At 37.4% G+C, this 19,618-nt stretch overlaps 3 protein-coding genes across 4 annotated transcripts; 2 read left to right on the plus strand and 1 right to left on the minus strand.

Moving 5' to 3' along the window:
• Positions 1-187: 187 nt before the first annotated feature.
• Positions 188-3,401, plus strand: LOC123864699. Its single transcript, XM_045905316.1, has 6 exons — positions 188-353; positions 486-686; positions 943-1,122; positions 1,884-2,130; positions 2,340-2,372; positions 2,955-3,401. Exons 2-6 carry the CDS (start codon positions 486-488, stop codon positions 3,143-3,145), a joined length of 852 nt encoding a protein of 283 aa, XP_045761272.1. The 5' UTR covers positions 188-353; the 3' UTR covers positions 3,146-3,401.
• Positions 3,402-3,603: 202 nt separating this feature from the next.
• Positions 3,604-6,950, minus strand: LOC123864329 (putative nuclease HARBI1; the record flags this gene model as incomplete). Its single annotated transcript, XM_045904689.1, has 6 exons — positions 3,604-4,678; positions 4,983-5,372; positions 5,477-5,612; positions 6,133-6,265; positions 6,417-6,613; positions 6,795-6,950. Coding segments are annotated over 5 exons (1,008 nt in total), but the record flags the coding sequence as incomplete, so codon positions are not given.
• A 1,419-nt stretch (positions 6,951-8,369) lies between these two features.
• Positions 8,370-18,850, plus strand: LOC123864298 (transcription initiation factor TFIID subunit 6). Of its 2 annotated transcripts, XM_045904638.1 has the most exons (12): positions 8,370-8,839; positions 8,924-9,212; positions 9,510-9,661; positions 9,880-10,059; positions 10,622-10,791; positions 11,429-11,582; positions 13,539-13,711; positions 13,905-14,113; positions 14,524-14,636; positions 15,673-15,744; positions 16,739-16,867; positions 18,187-18,850. In XM_045904638.1, the coding sequence occupies exons 1-12, from the start codon at positions 8,603-8,605 to the stop codon at positions 18,280-18,282; spliced, it is 1,974 nt and encodes a 657-aa protein (XP_045760594.1). In that variant the 5' UTR covers positions 8,370-8,602; the 3' UTR covers positions 18,283-18,850. The 2 variants fall into 2 exon arrangements, with proteins under 2 accessions (XP_045760594.1, XP_045760595.1); XM_045904639.1 differs by lacking the exon at positions 16,739-16,867.
• The last annotated feature ends 768 nt before the right edge of the window (positions 18,851-19,618 follow it).

Here is a 19,618-nt window from a genome sequence, read left to right on the forward strand (position 1 = left end):
TCGTTAGACACTGAGTCCAGTTAGAAATCCATGAAATTTAGGTCACGTGTTTTTCTATTCCGTATCGAATGCGTGGCTAACTAATTACGAGTATCTAACACTTGGCAGTTGGCCAACATTAACATAGTAGCGTATTTTATCGACTTTATATGGCCAAATTAAATATCTCTGCCTGACAGGTAGCGTAGTAGAAATGTAAGACTTTTTAAATTGTACGACTTCGACTAGTTTTTAATTATTATCTATGGACATTTGACATTTGCCATTGACAACTGATAACTTTGACTTGAATTTAAACGGTTTTGTGTTTTGCATAGATTAGTGTTTTGTAGTACCTAACTTTGAATTCGAAAGTAAGTAAAAACATATTAATCGCTATGACTATAGAATTACAGTATTCTTGAGTGCTTTTATTGTGTACCTACCTAATTATTCCTTCAGCACACAATTTGAACGAAATCATGAAGCATATTTTGTCTATTTAGATGCCTCCAAGAAGAAAAGTCTCTGTGCGCCAATATGAACTCTTGGTCGAGTTTGCAGAGACCCATCGCGATATTGCGATGGGTCGATACGCTGGAGGGCCTCTAGGGAACCAGGCTGCACGACAGGCCTGGCAAACCCTTGCCCTCCAGCTAAATGCAGTTGGGGAAGGAGTTTCCAAAAGCGCCGAACAATGGCGAAGAGTAAGTTATTACCTATTAGTATACAAAAAATATATCTAGTCATTTAATAGGTACATTATAATTAAATAATTAAGTTGGTTGTCATAGGTACACAGCATGCTGCATGAGAGATTAACCTAATCATAATATTATGTCACCTTACATAGAACATTTGACCCTAAAATTAACCACAAGTAAACTCAGTCTTATAGGTACCTATTATTATGTTGATAGAAGAGTTTGAACAATACATTAAAAAATTATATCTCTTCTGTAGTACTGGATTGAACTAAAGGCAAAAATCAAAAATAAAGCAGCTGACTCCAGGAGGATGGCTAGGGGAACGGGTGGAGGGCCCAATAGGCTGCTACCTTTAACTCCTATAGAGGAAAGGATCCTCTCCATTATAGGGAAGGTAGCAGTTCAAGGATTGGAGGGAGTCCAAATTCCACTGGATGTTAGTTTTTCTTTTAATACTTATTGATAAATATTGTCCATAGTACCTAATTGTATTGCAGTCTTAAATATTGTGATATTTAAGACTGCAAATAATTTGTGATATTTATTTTTATTCATCATTATTGTCATCAAGGTTAATTAATCTATATTATCATTTATATTTATCGTAATAGGTATATACTAAAAAGCTGTTATTGTCTAAAAGTACACATGCACATACTTACAGTGTTATTTTGCATGTATAGAGTTGGCATGCAAGAATACTAAGAAGAGTATTAAAAACATGGCAATCAGTAAAGCCAAAGACACAGATACTAGTTTCTAGAGTATGTACAACATTGAATTTGATCCAAATAAAAATCAAACATAAACTAAACATAATGGTTTGTGTGGGGTGCACTTCGGCTTGCTAACTTGAAGGTGACTTCATGCATTAACATTATTGCATACTAGCTGATGCCCGCGACTTCGTTCGCGTGGATGTAGTTTTTAAAAATCCCATGGGAACTCTTTAATTTTCCGGGATAAAAAGTAGCCTATGTGCTAATCCAGAGTATAATCTATCTCCATTCTAAATTTCAGCCCAATCCGTCCAGTAGTTTTTGCGTGAAGGAGTAACAAACATACACACACACAACACACACACATACAAACTTTCGCCTTTATAATATTAGTGTGAAGTGTGATTGTATATTATACCTTTCTACATATCTCTATAATTTATGAATGGCTTAGTTTATTTCTATAAATATTTTGCAGGCTCCAACAACGAACATGGAGGAAGAAGACAGCCCATCAATATTAGGTGTTATTGACATAACACCTAATATTGATGGGCCAACCATTGACATCATGGACCAGAGAGATTCTGAGAGAGGAGACGAGAGAAGTCTCATCTCTCAGAATCACTCAGTGGTCAACCAGTTGGTGGAGGACCACACTAGCCAGGCGGAAGAAGCCACAGAGCCAGCAGAGGACCAGGCCAGACAGCAGGACAGCCAAAATAGTAAGTATTAAGTTAGGTACCTATGTTTACCTTTTTAGTTGGGTCTATAGAATGAGGCTATGTTTATTGAGAAAGATACAAATATTATTTACAAAATTCAACTCCCAAGGGGGTAAACTAGGAGTTTGAAATTTGTGTAGTCCATGCGGATGAAGTTGCAGGCATAAGCTAGTTATCTAGCAAAAATTAAATAGATTCAATATTTTCAGGACGCGCTACAACAGCCAGAAATTCAAGACCAAGTAAGTATTTAATTTATACCTAATCATACATCACTTCATATAGATAACACCTTCAATTCCCAGGGTGAAATAGCCATGGCCAAATGCTGATTGATAGACTTCACACAACATGGAGAACATTATGGAGACAGGCTTACATGGTTTAAATGGCATAAAGGTTTCCTTACAATTTTTCCCTTTTGCCTTAATGGTTTAAGGCAAGTTATATTTTAGTTACTTAAAATGCACCTAACCCAGAAAAGTTTGTGGTGCGTGTCTGGGATTCGAACGCACTGGGATTGTCACAATAGGAGGCAAGAAAAAACCCATTAGGCAGTCACTGCTTTTTAATAATTTAATTTATGTGAAAAAAAATCGCTACAACTTTTACTTTTATTATTAAGATTATTGACAATGTTTTATTTTATTAAACCCTTAATATTATAAATATGAAAGAGTGTCTGTCAGTGTGTCTGACAGCTCACTTGTTTAACTGATTTTGACTAAATTTGGTACAGAGGTAGTTTGTGGGAAGGGATATAGGCTACTTTTGGTCCATTTTTTTTAACTTTTTTAATATAATGTTCACCTTTTTCATTTCAGTTCGCCAGGATGTGAATGTCCCCAACTGGGCATACCAGTTAGAGACAAGGCGGCTAGAGAACGAGGAGCGGCATACGGAGACGCTTAGCAGGATGGCTGACTGTCTAGTGCAGCTAACAGCAGCTGTACGAGAAATAGCTGATGGAGTAGCAGAAATTAAAAATCTAATTTCGGAACTCCATCAGCCATGAGAATCGAACCTGGGACTGAAGCTCTGTTCAAACTGACAAAGTCTTTAAACTTGGTACAGATACCTTCAATATCAATCAATTTATAACCGACAGTTTCTAAATAAGTATTGAAGGTGAGGTCCCCTGCAGTGTCAGGATTGAGGAGTTGGAATCCAATTTTTTTATGAAACAATGTCACAAAGTTCCTCTATCGATTAAAAAAAAATTACGCAAATCGGTTCAGAAATCTCGGAGATTTCGGTGTACATAGGTAGAAAAACACAACTCCCTTTTTGAAAGTCGGTTAAAAAAGTAGCCTATGTTACACCCTCCAATCATCAATGTTATGTCAATCCTCTACTTATCTGTGAAAATCTCGTCAAAATCGGTTCAGCCGTTCCAAAGATTAGCCTTTTCAAACAGACAGACAGACAGACAAAAATTTTAAAAACGTGTGATTCCGTGTTGGTATCGTTCAAATAACCATATGAGCTTAATATGAGGTAGTTATTTCGAAATTACAGACAGACACTCCAATTTTATTTATTAGTATAGATATTAGAGTTTACTTAATTTATTTTAATGTAAAAGAAGTAATCTTATGATGATTGTGATTATTACTAGGTATTATTACAGGGATATTTGTAATAAAAACAAAGTTCCTTTTATTGTTAAGTCAGAGTTTATTTAATTAATATTTTAATGTAAAAGAAGTACCTACATATCCTATAATGGTTGTGATTATTACTAGGTATTATTACAGGGATATTTGTAATGAAAACAAAGTTCCTTTTATTGTTAAGTTAGAGTTTATTTGGTTTATTATTACAGGAATATTTGTAATGAAAACAAAGTTCCTTTTATTGTTAAGTTAGAGTTTATTTGGTTTATTTAATTAATATTTTAATGTAAAAGAAGTACCTACATATCCTATAATGGTTGTGATTATTACTAGGTATTATTACAGGAATATTTGTAATGAAAACAAAGTTCCTTTTATTGTTAAGTTAGAGTTTATTTGGTTTATTATTACAGGAATATTTGTAATGAAAACAAAGTTCCTTTTATTGTTAAGTTAGAGTTTATTTGGTTTATTTAATTACTATTTTAATGTAAAAGAAGTACCTACCTACATATCTTATCAAGTTTGTTTATGTTGTTCTATAGATTTCCAATTTCTAAAAATATGGTGTGTTTACTCAGAAAAATACTTTGAATAAATTTGTAAAAATTAAATGATTTGTGAATCTGTATGGTTTTTAAAATAGCTGGTTTCAACTTAGCCAATCTCCTTTCGGTATATTATGTACCATATAATGAATTTAAATAGTAGACATCATTTACAGTTAAGAATTATTAATTTCTACTGTCTTCTATGGCAGAATTTGTTTCATCTTCCATTTGTCTACTCTGCTTCTTCAACAGATCTCCTTGTTTCTGATTTGATCATGTAGAGACACCGAGAATTAAAGCATTACCACTTCTGCTTCACCACTTGTTGAACTTTGTTGGTTACTCTGCTCTTCATCCCTGAAATAATCGACGTCTCTATACCTGAAAAAAGCTTCTAGCTATGTTAATATATAATGACAACTTTATAGTTACATAGTGTGCCATAATATAATGGATATTTTCAGTGTTTCAACTATCGTGAATGATTTCCATTTTATAAATATATCAAGTTGACTCCTTGAAAAAGGATTCCGGATGGGTTCGAAACTAGTCGGGCTAACGTCGACAAAGCACGTGAGTAAAGCGGTCTTGTGAGATATACCTATGATATTTTTGGCAATAAAAATAATTGCCTCCTTCCTTCATGCCCATGAAAATTACATAGGAATTAGTTCTATATACCCACCTACCTAGGGCCTGGCATCCCATAATCTTCTAACGAGCATTGCCCTCGTAGAATCTGCATTCGCAGCATCTGGTGTTTCAAGGGCTTGCTGCGGCTGCTGGTTATCACCACCCTCTCCACTGTCGTCCTCAGGAATTGGCACGTTGCGCACATTGGCAATGTTGTGCAAGCACACACAGGCATTCACTACTTTCGCAGCAACAACTGGATCATAGTGAAGCACTCTGTGGCTTAATAAACACCGCCAACGTGCTTTCAACACACCAATACAGCGCTCCACACTGTTTCTGACTCGACAATGAAGTTTGGTGTAGTGTTCTTCTGGGGATCCAGCAGCAGCGTCCAAGATGGGTGTCATCATCCATGGACGCTGTGCATACCCAGAATCACCTAGAAAGAATGTATTTATATATTTTAGTTATACGACGCCAACAATTTAGCGTTCAGTACAAAAAGAGTGATATATAACACAAAAACAGTAATAAGATACATGCCTAATAACCAGCATCGCTCATTCGTCAAGCCTTCCATTATGGTTTTGACCATACTGTTATTCCATACAAAGGAATCATGAGATGCGCCACCAAATGACGCATCTACATGCAGAATGCTTAGATTGGCGTCACAAATCTGAAATAAAAATATCACTATTAATTATAACAAGTATGTAGTGCAATATATATTATTTACCAATTTAAAACGTCTTATAAGCAGATCCACCTGGCTTCGCTGTATAAGCAGATTAATAGCTTTTTAATGGTGAAAGAGTTATTAAAATCAGTTCAGCAGTTTCAGAGTTTATTATAATAATAATTTTTTTTCCTCTTTTATATTGGTATAGATATACATAAACTATTGATAAAGTGACATTAGCACTTCTATCTACTATGCTTTTATTTATTACTAGCCGATGTCTGCGACTTCGTCCGCGTAGAATATAAATTAAAAATCCCGTGGTAATTCTTTGATTTTCTGGGATGAAAAGTAGCTTATGTGTTAATCCAGGGTATAATCTATCTCCATTCCAAATTTCATCCTAATCCGTTCAGCCGTTTTTGCGTGATGGAGTAACAAACATCTGAACATCCAAATCCAAACATCCACACTTTCACATTTATAATATCACAAGTAGGACAAGTAGGATACTTACTATCATTACATTCGAGGAATGATAAAATTTCCTGTTGAGGAATGACTCTTCATGTTCTATCGGCCGTACTAGGGCTACGTGAGTTCCATCAATGCAACCTATAATGCCCGGGAACCCAAACTTTTCCATAAAGCTGAAAAAATATAGTAACAATATGTTATGTATAGGTATAATAAAATAGCATAAGGCATGAAAATAAAGGTATTATTATTAAAAATATAAAAAGACTTGTATAATAATTATAATAACTAGATTTGCTAATTAGTTTCATGTTTTTAACTTACTTTTGCATAATTGTTTCCCTTTCCCTTTGGGATGCAGGGAACTTTATGTACTTAGTGAGTACTTCCCGAGCATTGAGTGCATCGGTTACCTCACGTAGACATCGGCTAAAACATGGTTGGGACATTGTATTGAAGATAGATGTCCCTATTGGGCGCTGATATGTACCCGTGGCATAAAAATGCAGAGCTGCTAGGATCTGCAATAGATATAAAATCCAATTTTTGTGTTAAATTAATCTCAATATTTTCTCAATATAACAGGGAAGCACTCTATAAGAGATCTCTACCAGTGACCCTTGGCAGTGCGAGAGGTTGTAAAGGGAGTAGAATAGGTACAAAGATAGAAAATAGGTACTTTAGTACCTACATGAGATTTACCTTTAGTTCAATGCGAACAGCTGTCCTTCGTCGAGCGGCTTGGAGGTGAGGCCCGAGTTCCTCTAACACCTGCTGGTAGCCAGCCTTGCTCAAACGAAAGTTCGCAATGAACTCTGTTTCTGGCAGCTCCATTGGGTTATACATATCGCGCAGCCTGCGCCTGTGGACCCGTAGCGCCTTTTGTTGGCGCTGCTCTTCAGCAAGCCCCATCAATACGGCACGAGCCATATTTTTTTTAAATTATTATCTACAACATTAACATAACCACAAAATATAGTACCTACTTGCTTACAAAATAACAATAATTTAACTCCGACGAACCAATCTTACTTTATATTACTTACCTTTTTACAACTAATAGGTAAGTACCTAGGTACTAGGTATCAATTTTTTATTATACCTAATATATTTTTCTGAAAAACCGAGCGGAATTCAGCCGATTTGTAATTAATAAAAATCCTTCGAAATTAAAACATCTCTACATTCGTTGAGATTGCTAATAAATTATTACCTCTATAAAACGGACGGATTATAGTGGCGAGTCGCAAAACACTGGTCCCGACTAGTTGTTAAAACGATCGTAGCCACCTAATAAAGTTTCTAACTACAAACTGTCATTTTTGCTTAGTGAATAGAGTTTTAAAAACTATCGATACGAAAACATACGTGAAAAAGCATTTCCGGTTTCTATTCCATCCCATTAATGGCTATGATCGAGAGTCATTGTCTATGACGTCATCTTGGTTAAAAACTGACGTTAGCGAATAGAAAATTTGAGTTTGACATTTAATTATTAGAAATTTTCACGAAATTAGTGTGCCACTGAGATACAGCATAACCCTGCTGTACCTACGTTCAGTCGAGTCGTTGCAACATCCGGTCGGTAAAGCAGTCCCCAAAGGCGTAAAATGGCGACGCACCGGTACTTCTTCCCATCGAATGACTTCCGATGACTTCTTATTTTAGGAATCTTTAGTCTTCGTTTCGCCTCAAATTTTTGTCTATCCCGGACGAGCCCCCAAAAGTTGTGGGAATAAACACGGATTTGAGGACGAAAACTCACTTTTTCACCAGTAATTCTTTATTTGTTATTACGACAAAAATACAATTCTTACATCTTAGAAATCTGACAATTGACAACTAACTCTTTTTGAGTTTGACAGTTCGAAACTTCATTATTCTAATGACAATGACACTTAGTAATACCAACACAAAAAAAAACTATTTAAGCTACTAATTTATCCCACATATATTGGTCATGGACTTCGTCTGTGATGGCATTTGCTGGCGCGCGTGCTGTGCTTGTTTGGAGTGTTTTTTTTTTGTTAAGAGTGGCTGGTTTTTGTGTTAGTTGGTGTTTTTAGGTGGTGGAACTGACTGGGAAGCGCTCTAAGGGGGCGCCGCGCGTATGTCGGCGGGCGCCGGCGCAGACGGAGTCCATACTTGTATAAATTCAATAACTTGAAAATATCACAAACTTGACATTGGCTAATCAGAGTGAAGCCAGATTTAAAGAAAAAAATATATATATTGGTCATAGAGATAGTATATAAACAAATATTGGTCTTGTCTTTGTCTTTGTCAATAATCACGTCAATAATAATCCCACAATCCAACCAAAACAGCAAACTGCAAAGTAGCAAATAATTATTAAATAAAATCATATTTAAAATAGAAAAAGTCTAATAGAAAATCATTAATTGCTATAGTTGAAGACAGACCGAAATAAATTATTTAGTGTTTATTTAGTGTTTGTGTTAAGTTTGAAGCGATATTAATAGAGATTTCCTTTTATTGCCTTTTTTGAAATGAGTGATTCTGAATTAGGATACGGTTCGTCATTTACCGTAGATTCTGTAAAAGTTATAGCAGAGAGTGTTGGTATTGGGAGTTTAGTTGACGACGCCGCTAAAGAGTTGGCCGACGACGTTTCATACCGCCTGAAAATAATCGTACAAGATGCTATGAAGTTCATGCAACACTCGAAACGGCAGAAATTATCCATTACTGACATTGACCATGCATTAAAAGTTCAAAATATTGAGGTATTACATTTTACATATTATGTAAATATGACATTCAGATTAACGCGATAATTATTGTATGCTAAAAAGTTCTCTGTATTTTAGCCACAATATGGATTTATCCAACCTGACTCATTGCCATTCAGATTTGCATCGGGAGGTGGTAGGGAGTTACATTTTATTGAGGAAAAAGACATTGATTTGTCTGAGATACTGTCTGCACCACCTCCAAAAATACCACTTGATGTCTCCCTCAGAGCTCATTGGTTGAGTGTTGATGGTGTACAGCCTACAGTTCCAGAAAATCCTCCTCCACTATCCAAGGAGGCACAAAAATTGGAATCAGTGGATCCCATTACAAAACTGAGCAAACCAGCAAATAAAGATTCTGCTGGTATGTATTAGTTGCTTGAGTTTATACAGTTTTTTCTATGCCTAGGTCTTTCTTTGTTGCTTTTTAAGTGGTTTCAAAGTAACTTCTATACTAATAAAAATTGAAGAATATGTATTATCTGTGTGGCAAGTTTCATATTATGATGACGAAGTAGAGATTTAAAAATATTTTTGCCAATTTTTATAGACCCTGAAAAGCCAGACTAGGATTTCTAATGCAATGCCTTGGCAAAGATCAATAATTTTTTACCACTAGTGCTTAAACTAACTCAACTATAATGTTTTTTAACCATTGCAGGTAAACCAGTATGTGGCAAAGCAGCTCGATTGAAAGCATCAGAGTCTGTACATGTCAAACAACTCGCCACACATGAGCTCAGCGTGGAACAACAGCTGTATTATAAAGAAATCACTGAAGCTTGTGTTGGAAGTGATGAAGGAAGACGTGCAGTATGCATCTTCATTTGTTAAATTTCTAATGCTTTTAAATAATTTCTTTATGATATTAGTTAAGATTTATAATGAACTAGTTTAGAACAAAGCTTTAATTTTCCAGTTGGTGAAACCATGAATAGGATCCACTTAGAACTTTTTTAAGTTAATGCTTCCAGGCACAGTGTGGCCAGCTGACCTTAGTTTATACTTCATAGAGAAAATGTTTGTTTTAGGAAGCCCTGCAATCTCTGGCATGTGACCCTGGCCTCCACGAGATGTTGCCAAGGATGTGCACATTTATCTCAGAAGGGGTTAAAGTCAATGTGGTGCAAAATAATTTAGCCCTTCTCATTTATTTGATGAGGATGGTGAAAGCAATGCTTGACAACCAGTCATTGTATTTGGAGAAGTATGTAAGTACTATACCATTTTCATGCTGCATTTTAGTTACTGCTTAAAATCTAGAATATATTTCTTCATTTTTGTATTATTATTCTTTAATTGCTTTAAGTTCATTAATTCCTTATAGTTAGTGTTAGACTTTAATCTTGTAACCCCAAAAGATTGAAACACTAAAGTGCACTAAAACTACACTAACAATCAACTCGCATTTAACTAACACATATGAGCTAAAAATGTGAGCCACAATGATGATAAGTAATTACTGATTATTTTGTTAGTATGTTTGTATGAATTGAGGAGTTAGCTTACAAAATAGTATGATTATACTTCTAATCAAAACACTTTTTTTTTAATGTGGATGTTTTTGACCAACTTAATACAAATCTAACTATTTTCCAAGCAAAACTGCCAAGTCCAAAGTTCTTGATTTATGCTTTCCAACCAACCTTTATGGATCTGATAGCTGGGGTTCTTGGGGGGCTTCATATTACTGTACCATACAGAAGTTTGCTTCTTACTCTTACTATCATAGTAATGTTCTTACTATTCATAACAAATCTTAAAACCTTTTAGCTACATGAGTTGATCCCGTCAGTGTCGACATGTATAGTGGCCAGACAGCTGTGCATGAGACCAGAGGTGGACAACCATTGGGCGCTGCGAGACTTTGCTGCTAGACTCATGGCGCAAATATGCAAGACCTTCAATACTTCCACCAATAACTTACAGACTAGAGTCACTAGGTATATTATTATCATTATAGCTTTTTTCTAAAGGAGCCAAACTTTTTGAACACACTAGCATCCTCTTGGCATATGGTCAACCCAGTTGGTCAACTTGGCATATTATGGTAAATCACCACATTCTAATTCCACAAGAATTTCAGATTTACTGCAACGAAATGCTGGAATGATGCTACCTCCAATAGGTAGCTTAAAAGCAATTACGATTGCATTTAAAGTAACCTGTGCTTGATACACCAGGTGGTCAGTAAATTGGGTGTTGCAAGACTTCCTCCAAGACTTGTATATAATAGTATGCAAATACATAAATAATAACAAATACAAGCAATCTACTCAATCAAATCTATAATTTACAAACATATTTTAAACTTGAACAAAGTTTTTGCTTTGATGGTGAAGGAAAGCATCATGAGGAAACCTGCTTACCTGAGAGTTCTCCATAATGTTCTCAAAAGTCTGTGAAGTTCGCCAATCTGCACTTGGGCAACGTGGCGTACTAAGGCCTAAACCCTTGTCATTCTGAGAGGAGACCCCTGGTCAGTAGTGGGTCGGCGATGGGTTGATCGTGATGATGATGATGAAAGAAGTTTTTATTTCTAGATGACATTTAAATATAGGCAAAACAATTTGTTCACAGGTTATTCTCGAAAGCTTTGCAGTGTCCATCTCAAACAAATGATGAAAGTGGTCCTTCAATGGTTGCATCTATGAAAGAGTCTGAAAAGACTCCACTGGCTTCCCTGTATGGCGCAGTTCAAGGTTTAGCTGAACTTGGACCTGAAGTTGTGAAGGTAACATGATCAAAATATGATATTGTATTAAAATTACTTAATTAGTTCAGTAAATTATAGATCCAAACTCAAAGCATTTATTCAAATTGGTTATCACTGTACATATTTTGGTTGTTAATTGTAGTTTGTAAGATAATAACATAACGTAACTGTGATAATAATAACTTAATAACTTAAAACTCGCTTGCATGTCCCTTTTAATCACACCCGATTTATTAATATTTTGGCAATTCATTTACATGCAAATCTGTTATACTGAGGAATAATCTGCCTTCTGAAATCCATCACTCCAAACCTCTCTCAATCTTCAAAAGTTGTCTATACTATTACTATCTATCAATTTTTAATTACTAGTATAATTTCCTACTTTTGTACAAAATTTTTATTAAGTATTTATATTTATTTATTATATTTATATTTCAATTTAATGTGTATCCTATTATCTAAATATAATGTTCTTTTAAGCTTATTAATTTTACTTCTTAGTTCTTGCTCCATCCTGCACTCTGGTCAGTTAAATCCTTTCACCAAGGGTTGCCCGTAAGAGATTGCTTTAAGAATAAGGCTGCCCTTATGGTCTTGTATTCTTTTCCTGTATTGTGTGTATGCAAAATCTGAAATAAGTAATTATGATCATCACTAATATTATTTTACATACTATTTTATGTATGTTGTACAGAAAAAATAAAATCAACGCGCTATCATAGTTTTTTTGATAATTAAAATTTATTTAAAAATAAACTTCTATAAACAAAGTTAGTTTTGCAGTTCGTTAACAAAAGTATTCATAGGGCCTTTTCAGTGCGACGCGGATGACCTACGCGGACGTCCGCGACGGACGGTAAATGTATGACGCGGATAGCTCTCCGCGACGCGGACAGCTCCGCGTCGCTCTGAACGCGCTGTTGAGGTTTCATACATTTTACCGTCCGTCGCGGACGCCCGAGTATGTCATCCGCGTCGCACTGAAAAGGACATACAAACAAGGATACAAATTACAAAACAAGGATACAAATTCTCCTTTAAGAAGTCTTTTCTCAACCAGTGGATGCACATTAAATCTTCTACCATGGCGTCTTCTTCTTCTGTTGTTTAATAAATAGGCCGCAATCACCAAATTCAAAGTTTTATCCATGACACTGTACCACTCTCGATCACGATCCGCATCGCACTGAACGACGAATTCATCCGCGACGGACGCAAAACCTCATCCGCGTGCAGACGGTCCGCGTCGCACTGAATAGGGCCTTACCGTTTTAGTGCTTCTGTAGTACGGAACCCTCAGTGCGTGAGTCTGATTTGCCCTTGGCCGATTTTTGCACTAGAGCACTCTATAAGTTGGTTGAGTTATATAAAGTGAATAATATTTGAAACTGGACAGTGTGTCCAGTGGCACAGGGCCATATTCTGTGGAGATCCTTGCACGAGGCCTTCGTCCAGCTGTCGACATCTATCGTTTGTAATCATCATCATCATCATCAGCAGCAGCCTGTGGACGTCCACTGTTGGACATAGGCCTTCCCTATAGAGCGCCACCACACCCGGTCCTCAGCCTTCCTCATCCAGCCACTTCCCGCCAGCCGCTTTATATCGTCGGTCCATCGTGCTGGAGGGCGTCCCACACTACGTTTGCTTAAACGCGGTCTCCACTCAAGGACTTTCCGGCTCCAACGACCATCGCCTCTACGACAGGCATGGCCTGCCCACTGCCACTTCAGCTTGCTAATAGTTTGGGCTATGTCAGTGACCTTGGTTCTCCTGCGGATCTCCTCATTTCGGATCTTATCCCTCAGTGAAACTCCTAACATAGCCCTCTCCATAGCTCGCTGAGCGACTTTGAATTTGTGAACAAGGCCATTTGTCAGTGTCCACGTTTCCGCACCATAGGTGAGGACGGGAAGGACACACTGGATCGTTTGTAATGCGAATAAATATTTAATGTGTTGGTGTGTGTAGGTATTCATTTTGCCGCGCGTGCGCTGGCTGGGCGAGCGCGTGGAGGGCGCGCTGAGCGGCATCGGCGGCGCGGACCGGCTCGCGGCCGGCAACCTCAAGCACCAGCTGCTCAAGGTGCTGGCGCCCGTCGTGCGGCAGCATCGCCAGCCGCCAGACCTGCCCGACGAGTACAAGTGAGAGACGAGTTGTTACTATGTGGCTCTCGCACATGTGTGCAAGGGCTTCTTTTTCATTTCTTTTCATTTTCAACTTGAGAAATGTAGATCGACTCTCCCATCATACTAACATGATTCAGCAAACGAGCGCTAGTTTATAGGTGTCATCAAATGTTTAGCGATTTGAATTGACGAGTGCGCCAACCCCCAGACGCGAGTACGGCTACCTCGGGCCCAGCCTGCAGCAGATGGTGAGCAAGCTGCGCTCGTCGCCGTCCAGCGGCAGCGCGGGCGGCGCCGTGGCCGTGGTGACGTGCACGCCGCCGCTGCTGCCCTCACCCTCGCCCGCGCCGTCGCCTGCGCCCTCGCCCGCGCCCGTCGCCGTGCAACACACGTCGCAGCCGCACTCCAAGGCCATTGGTATGAGACACTGTGCACTTGTGATTAGATACTGACAGATACTGCGGGCGATCATGCGATGCACATAGCCTGTGACAGTATACGTCGCAGCACTCCAAGGCCATCTTTTGAGTTGTGACTCGTAAGGACGGCAAAGCAATCGTATTCGCTGAGAACAGGTATTACCAACCGCGACTCAACTGATGTTCTCATACCGCGCGGTTCAAGTGGTAACGATTTCTTCTACTCTTGATTTATGGCTTTCCCCATTGCCCGATCAGCACAATACACTTCGCTAATCCCAAGTCGCTTGAAGGAAAGGAGATTAGCGGGTAAAATTGTGCCATTCACATCTTTGGGCACAAAAAATACACGGGAAAAATACGGAATAATTAAATACGGATGATTAATTGGTTGTTAACATATAATAGAATCCGTGGCGAGTCGCAACGTGGTGATAACGTCGTCCGCGCCGCAGTCGCCGGCGCCCTCCACTCCGCCGCCGCAGAAGTTCGTCATCGTGGCGTCGCAGCAAAAGAATCAGGTATTTTGGAAAAATTATACCCGCCCGTCTTCATCTCCTTTGTTGGGAGTTTCGAAAATCCTTTCTTAGTGGGGATCTGCGTTATAGACAAACGCTACATGCAAAATCACAAGTTTCTGGACCCAAGCTTTTTATAAGCTGATTTATTTATTTATATATTTATTCAAAGGTACACACAACAGGTTGTAACTAAAAATGGCCCAAACATAAAAACAAAAGATCCTAATCTAAGTGACAACCCCTAATAGGTGTACACAGCAATACCTTGATTATGTCCTACCTTGATTACGAGTATATCAGTCAATTAATTTATTCTTCTCTGTGTATAAAAATACAATGTTTATTGTGTAATCTATATTTTAAATTCTGCTTTAACTTTATCGTGGTTATCGTGACCAGAGACGGTTTCCGTTACTAAATTTTTACCGGTAAAACTGCCAAAATATTTCGTTATGTTACGTTAAAAAGTTAATGTTGGCACTAGCAGTATACCTACCAATACGGAGGGCAGGGGGTCACATCGCATGCTGTAGGTTGCAGATACAGCTGTTTTGTTTTGGCGTATTAAAGCAAATTAAGCTTAGTTCCTTGAATTTTTTCCGATTGCCGACATTGCAGATTGGTCAATTAACAATCACATTTTAGTTTACTTTTATGGATTTGTATATTTCTATATCTATACTATTAAATAAAATTGGATTGTCTGTCTGTAATTTCGAAATAACTACCTAAATAAGCTTATTATGGTTATTTGAACGATACCATAACTGAATCACGTTTTTAAAATTTTTGTCTGTCTGTCTGTTTGAACGGGCTAATCTTCGGAATGGCTGAACCGAATTTGACGGAATTTTCACAGACAAGTAAAGGATTGGCCACGGAATAACATAGGCTACTTTTATAACCGACTATCAAAAATGGAGGAGTTGTGTTTTTCTACTTATGTACACTGATGTCTCCGAGATTTCTGAACCGATTTGCGTAATTGCGGACATCAGCTAGTTTTCAATATGTATGGCTCTGGAATGTTCCTCAGACCCAGCCAGCTAGCAGCGCGGGTCACATCGTCGTGCACAGCTCTCAGCCCACCATAGTCCGCAGTCAAAATGTGAGTTTAACCATCAAACTACTAGTTAGGAGAATGTATGCAAGCGAACGTATGCATGATGTAGTAGTCGTTGATTTTAAAGTATTGTGCACGATAGTCTAGTTTTGATTTGATGTTTACGATTTAGTATAAATATTCATATTATTGAGTATTTATGTTAGAATTGATAAAATACAACATCAGAAGTTTTTGTGTAATGGTTAATGTTTGTGCGTCTTACACACTTACTACATTTTTACAGCATGTTCATTTTGATGATTTAAGAATGCTTGCAAAACTAATTTGAAATTGAATTTTAAAATTACTGTCATCGTTGTGTGTATGTTTATTTCATATTGTATTAGTTTAAATTAATTTATCAGTATTGAGTATGTAATATAAAGGTCTGGACGAATCGATTTTGCAATCTCAAGAACAGAAAGTAGAAAGTTATTCCTTATAGACTTACAATCTCGCATAGAACATTTTATGACGTGACTGGACCAGAGACCTGAGTAGCAGAGTGATACGTATACTTCGCTTACTCTTGGTCTACTATGTTAACGTGTAATTGTTTCTGTAGAAGATGAATTCTCAGATCTTATCCATGATCTTGGTGAACTGTTGAATTTATTGAACAAGACAATTAGGACATTAACTAATGTCTTAATTAATTAAACTTGGTTCAAATATTCCTAAATAATGGATTAGGATTTGTTATTATTAAAGTTGTTTTTTACTGGATGATCTAGTTGTTAACTGTGCAATATGCTTCATGCAAAATGGTGCTATGATTTTTATTACAAATCCTACACTATTACAAAGAAGAGCAAAGTTTGTTGCAATTTTTACAAGCTAAACAATTGTTGCAAGCGTTAATTTTTCAATCGTAGTAATTTCCAGCCATAACAACTTGTTCGGACCTTACTATGCGTAACGTAGTTAGGTGGTAGTATAGTCTAGTATGTATCGTAAATGGTAGTTAGTGTACGTCGGTGGTGTTTGTCCTTTGTAGTCGGTGGTGGTAACGAGCGGACCATCGGGTGCGGCACCGCCACAAAAGGTGGTAGTGGTGGGCGTGCCTCCGCCCGCGCACCCGCCGCACCAACCGCACCAACCGCCCGTCGCAACCGGGGTTAGCCAGGTGAGTTAGGTACCTGCCCTAAAAGTTAACAAATGTCAGAGTCGGTATGCTCTTATACCTTTTCCATGTTAGATTTGTAAGCCTTTAAATTATAAAGATTCAGTTATTTCACTGACGACTTTAAATCGAGAATCTCTTAATAACTCATGTACTTAGCTGGCACGACAAACGTCGATCCCGTGAAATAACCGAAATTTTTCGCATGACTAATCGCATGTATTGTGCTTGCGTTTTCGACTAAATCGCGATTTCTTTTATGTATTTCCTCTTTAAATATCAGGTTGTTCTGAAAGTTTACAGCAAATGAGATCTCTTTTTTCTGCATTTGTAACATATAGAAAGGTAATGTCAATGTAAAAACCGGCCAAGTGCGAGTCAGACTCGCGCACCGGGGATTTCGTAGTATAGAAGAAGTAGAACGGTAACAAACACTTTTGTTACGAATACGGCCGCTAGTACACTTTCCAGCTCAGATTTGGCCTCGTATATTTTTTTGTTTTAACAGCAATGGAAAAATGCTCTGTGAAAGAAAGATGAGGCCTATAAAAAATTCAAACGGTTGTTTTTCGACCTTCGCAAGAGTTTTTAAAAGTTTTGAAAGCTGTTATAGTCTTAGTTTTAGTTAAGAATGAATAAATGTATACAGTGTGATCAAATGTGAACAGTATTAAATAAAATTTTCTCATATATCATTTTTAGTTTTCTATCAAGTTCTGGGAAAATTGTCGTTTTACTCAACTTTATAGACTAGCGTTTGGCTGCAATAAGACCTACTGTCAACTGATAATGCAGCCTATGATGGAGCGCGCTTGTCTAGAAGATCCCTATTTACTTAAAGGTGCCCTTTTTTTAAAGTACCTAGATTAAAAATGAAAGGCAAAATTGATTCAGGAATCGCGTTCCAGATTTTAGCGGTTCGAATACTAATTAGAAACGTGGAAACAAATCGCTTCGTAGTGTCCTTGAAATTGCGAATACGTGCGGTTGCAGACCTTGACAATTTTAATAGGGATGATGACTACTAAGCAGTCAAATCAGTGAGTTTTTATAAAACGTCAAAACGCTCGCTTAGTAAGGGAGCTTGTATGAAATTCACAGATGTGACGTCATGGACATTTTACATAATTGGATGTACTTTATTAGTTAAATCCATAATTTAAAATAGTAAACTTAAAACTAACATCGGACGTGGATTTTACGAATTTTGTAAGTCCCTCTATTTAATGACTCGTAATGAATAATTTATTTTAGACATAGGTATCATCCCAATTGTTAAGTATGTGTAAGTGTCGTGACAAAAAGCTATTGGGTTGTTGTAGGCGCCAGTGTCGGTGGTGGCCAAGCCGGTGTTCGCGCGCGGAGGCTCGGCGCCGCAGCCGCCGCCCGAGCTCGACGATCTCTCGCACCTCGCCTGACGGCCGCGCACCTTCAGCTTCATCATCAAGGAGATCCGCAAGAAGGACCCGTGATGGCCTCTGCTGCTTTCTATCCCCACGCCCGAAAACAAGAACCAGCCACGCTCTTTATCCAATCAACCTTAAGATGCTTTCCTGAGCAAAACTTTGCGCTAGCTGTATTATTAGACTATAATATCTACTCTTTATTTAAAAGAAATATAAAATAAAGAAATATATATATTATTCTACAATAATAATATAGTGTTGTCTTCGCAGTTTGATGAAATAATATTTATTAAATTTCGTTATACATTTTCTCCTAAAGTACAGATTTTTTTTTGCAACTAACAGGAATAGATAGATTTAATAAAGAGAATTTCGCTCGGTTTATTTTTCATTAAGATGAAATTTAATTTAATACTTTGTACTTATTGTATTTTATTCTTGTAACAGATAACAATTTCGATTTTGTCAAATAATTGAAATATTTTTTTATGTTCGTTAGTAATTGTACGCAAATATAAGCTTTTTATGCAAATAATAACATTAGTCTTCATTTAAGTAAAATATGTAATAAAATTTGTTCTATAATTTACTAGGTAAGTGTTTTATTTTCTTCCTTCCTAGGATTTCGATACTTAAAGTTTTAACTTTTAATAAAAACAATAAATATATACTTAACATTATTGAACTTGACCAAAACTGGTGAATCTATGATGAAAAGCTGATTGTCTTTGACAGATAATAAGCCTACTAATAAAAAATTACTGCTTAATGCATGATTTATTATTATCAAATGCATGATACTAATGTATAAGTACGTTACCAGAAACGTACATAACTCTGTAATTGATTAGAAAACTTAGTAATTCCATGAAAAGCTGCTAAACTTCATCTTCCTGCGACATATTGTCCACTAATGAATGATCGAAGCAGAAAAATTATTAAAACGACATCAATAGTAGTAAGCTCTATTTATTTCTATTAGAAGCGAACTCGTTACGAGTCAATTTATTCTTATACTTTATACCCTATTATCATGAGAGCGAACAAAGTCTGGACCAATTTAAAAGTATCTATGGCTCGCATTACGCTCGCATACTCGGCATGTGAACGGGTAAATAAGCATCGAATCCGTGCATAATAGGCACAATGCTTCACAATGAACGAATGCCCACTCGACTGAATTGATAAGTGGGCTGTGCCGCGTGGGGAGCGTGCCGCCCGCCCGCCCGCCGGCGACCGCCTTCGCGCGACAGATGCTACACGTTCCCGTAGCGGTCGATGCCTACGACAGGTCAGACTCACGGAGCTTGAGAAACATACTGGATAGTAGGTACTTACTTCGTACTAT

The sequence above is a fragment of the Maniola jurtina genome, chromosome 4 (assembly GCF_905333055.1).
Source record: "Maniola jurtina chromosome 4, ilManJurt1.1, whole genome shotgun sequence".
Lineage (NCBI taxonomy): Eukaryota > Metazoa > Arthropoda > Insecta > Lepidoptera > Nymphalidae > Maniola > Maniola jurtina.

Excerpts from the sequence above, each read along its gene's own strand:
- LOC123864699 (XM_045905316.1), top strand. The coding sequence starts at position 486 with ATGCCTCCAAGAAGAAAAGTCTCTGTGCGCCAATATGAACTCTTGGTC. Across the intron at positions 1,123-1,883 it reads GAGTCCAAATTCCACTGGAT|GCTCCAACAACGAACATGGA; the intron begins GTTAGTTTTTCT and ends AATATTTTGCAG. Across the intron at positions 2,131-2,339 it reads ACAGCAGGACAGCCAAAATA|GACGCGCTACAACAGCCAGA; the intron begins GTAAGTATTAAG and ends CAATATTTTCAG.
- LOC123864298 (XM_045904638.1), top strand. The coding sequence starts at position 8,603 with ATGAGTGATTCTGAATTAGGATACGGTTCGTCATTTACCGTAGATTCT. Across the intron at positions 9,662-9,879 it reads GTGATGAAGGAAGACGTGCA|GAAGCCCTGCAATCTCTGGC; the intron begins GTATGCATCTTC and ends TGTTTGTTTTAG. Across the intron at positions 16,868-18,186 it reads TCGCAACCGGGGTTAGCCAG|GCGCCAGTGTCGGTGGTGGC; the intron begins GTGAGTTAGGTA and ends GGGTTGTTGTAG.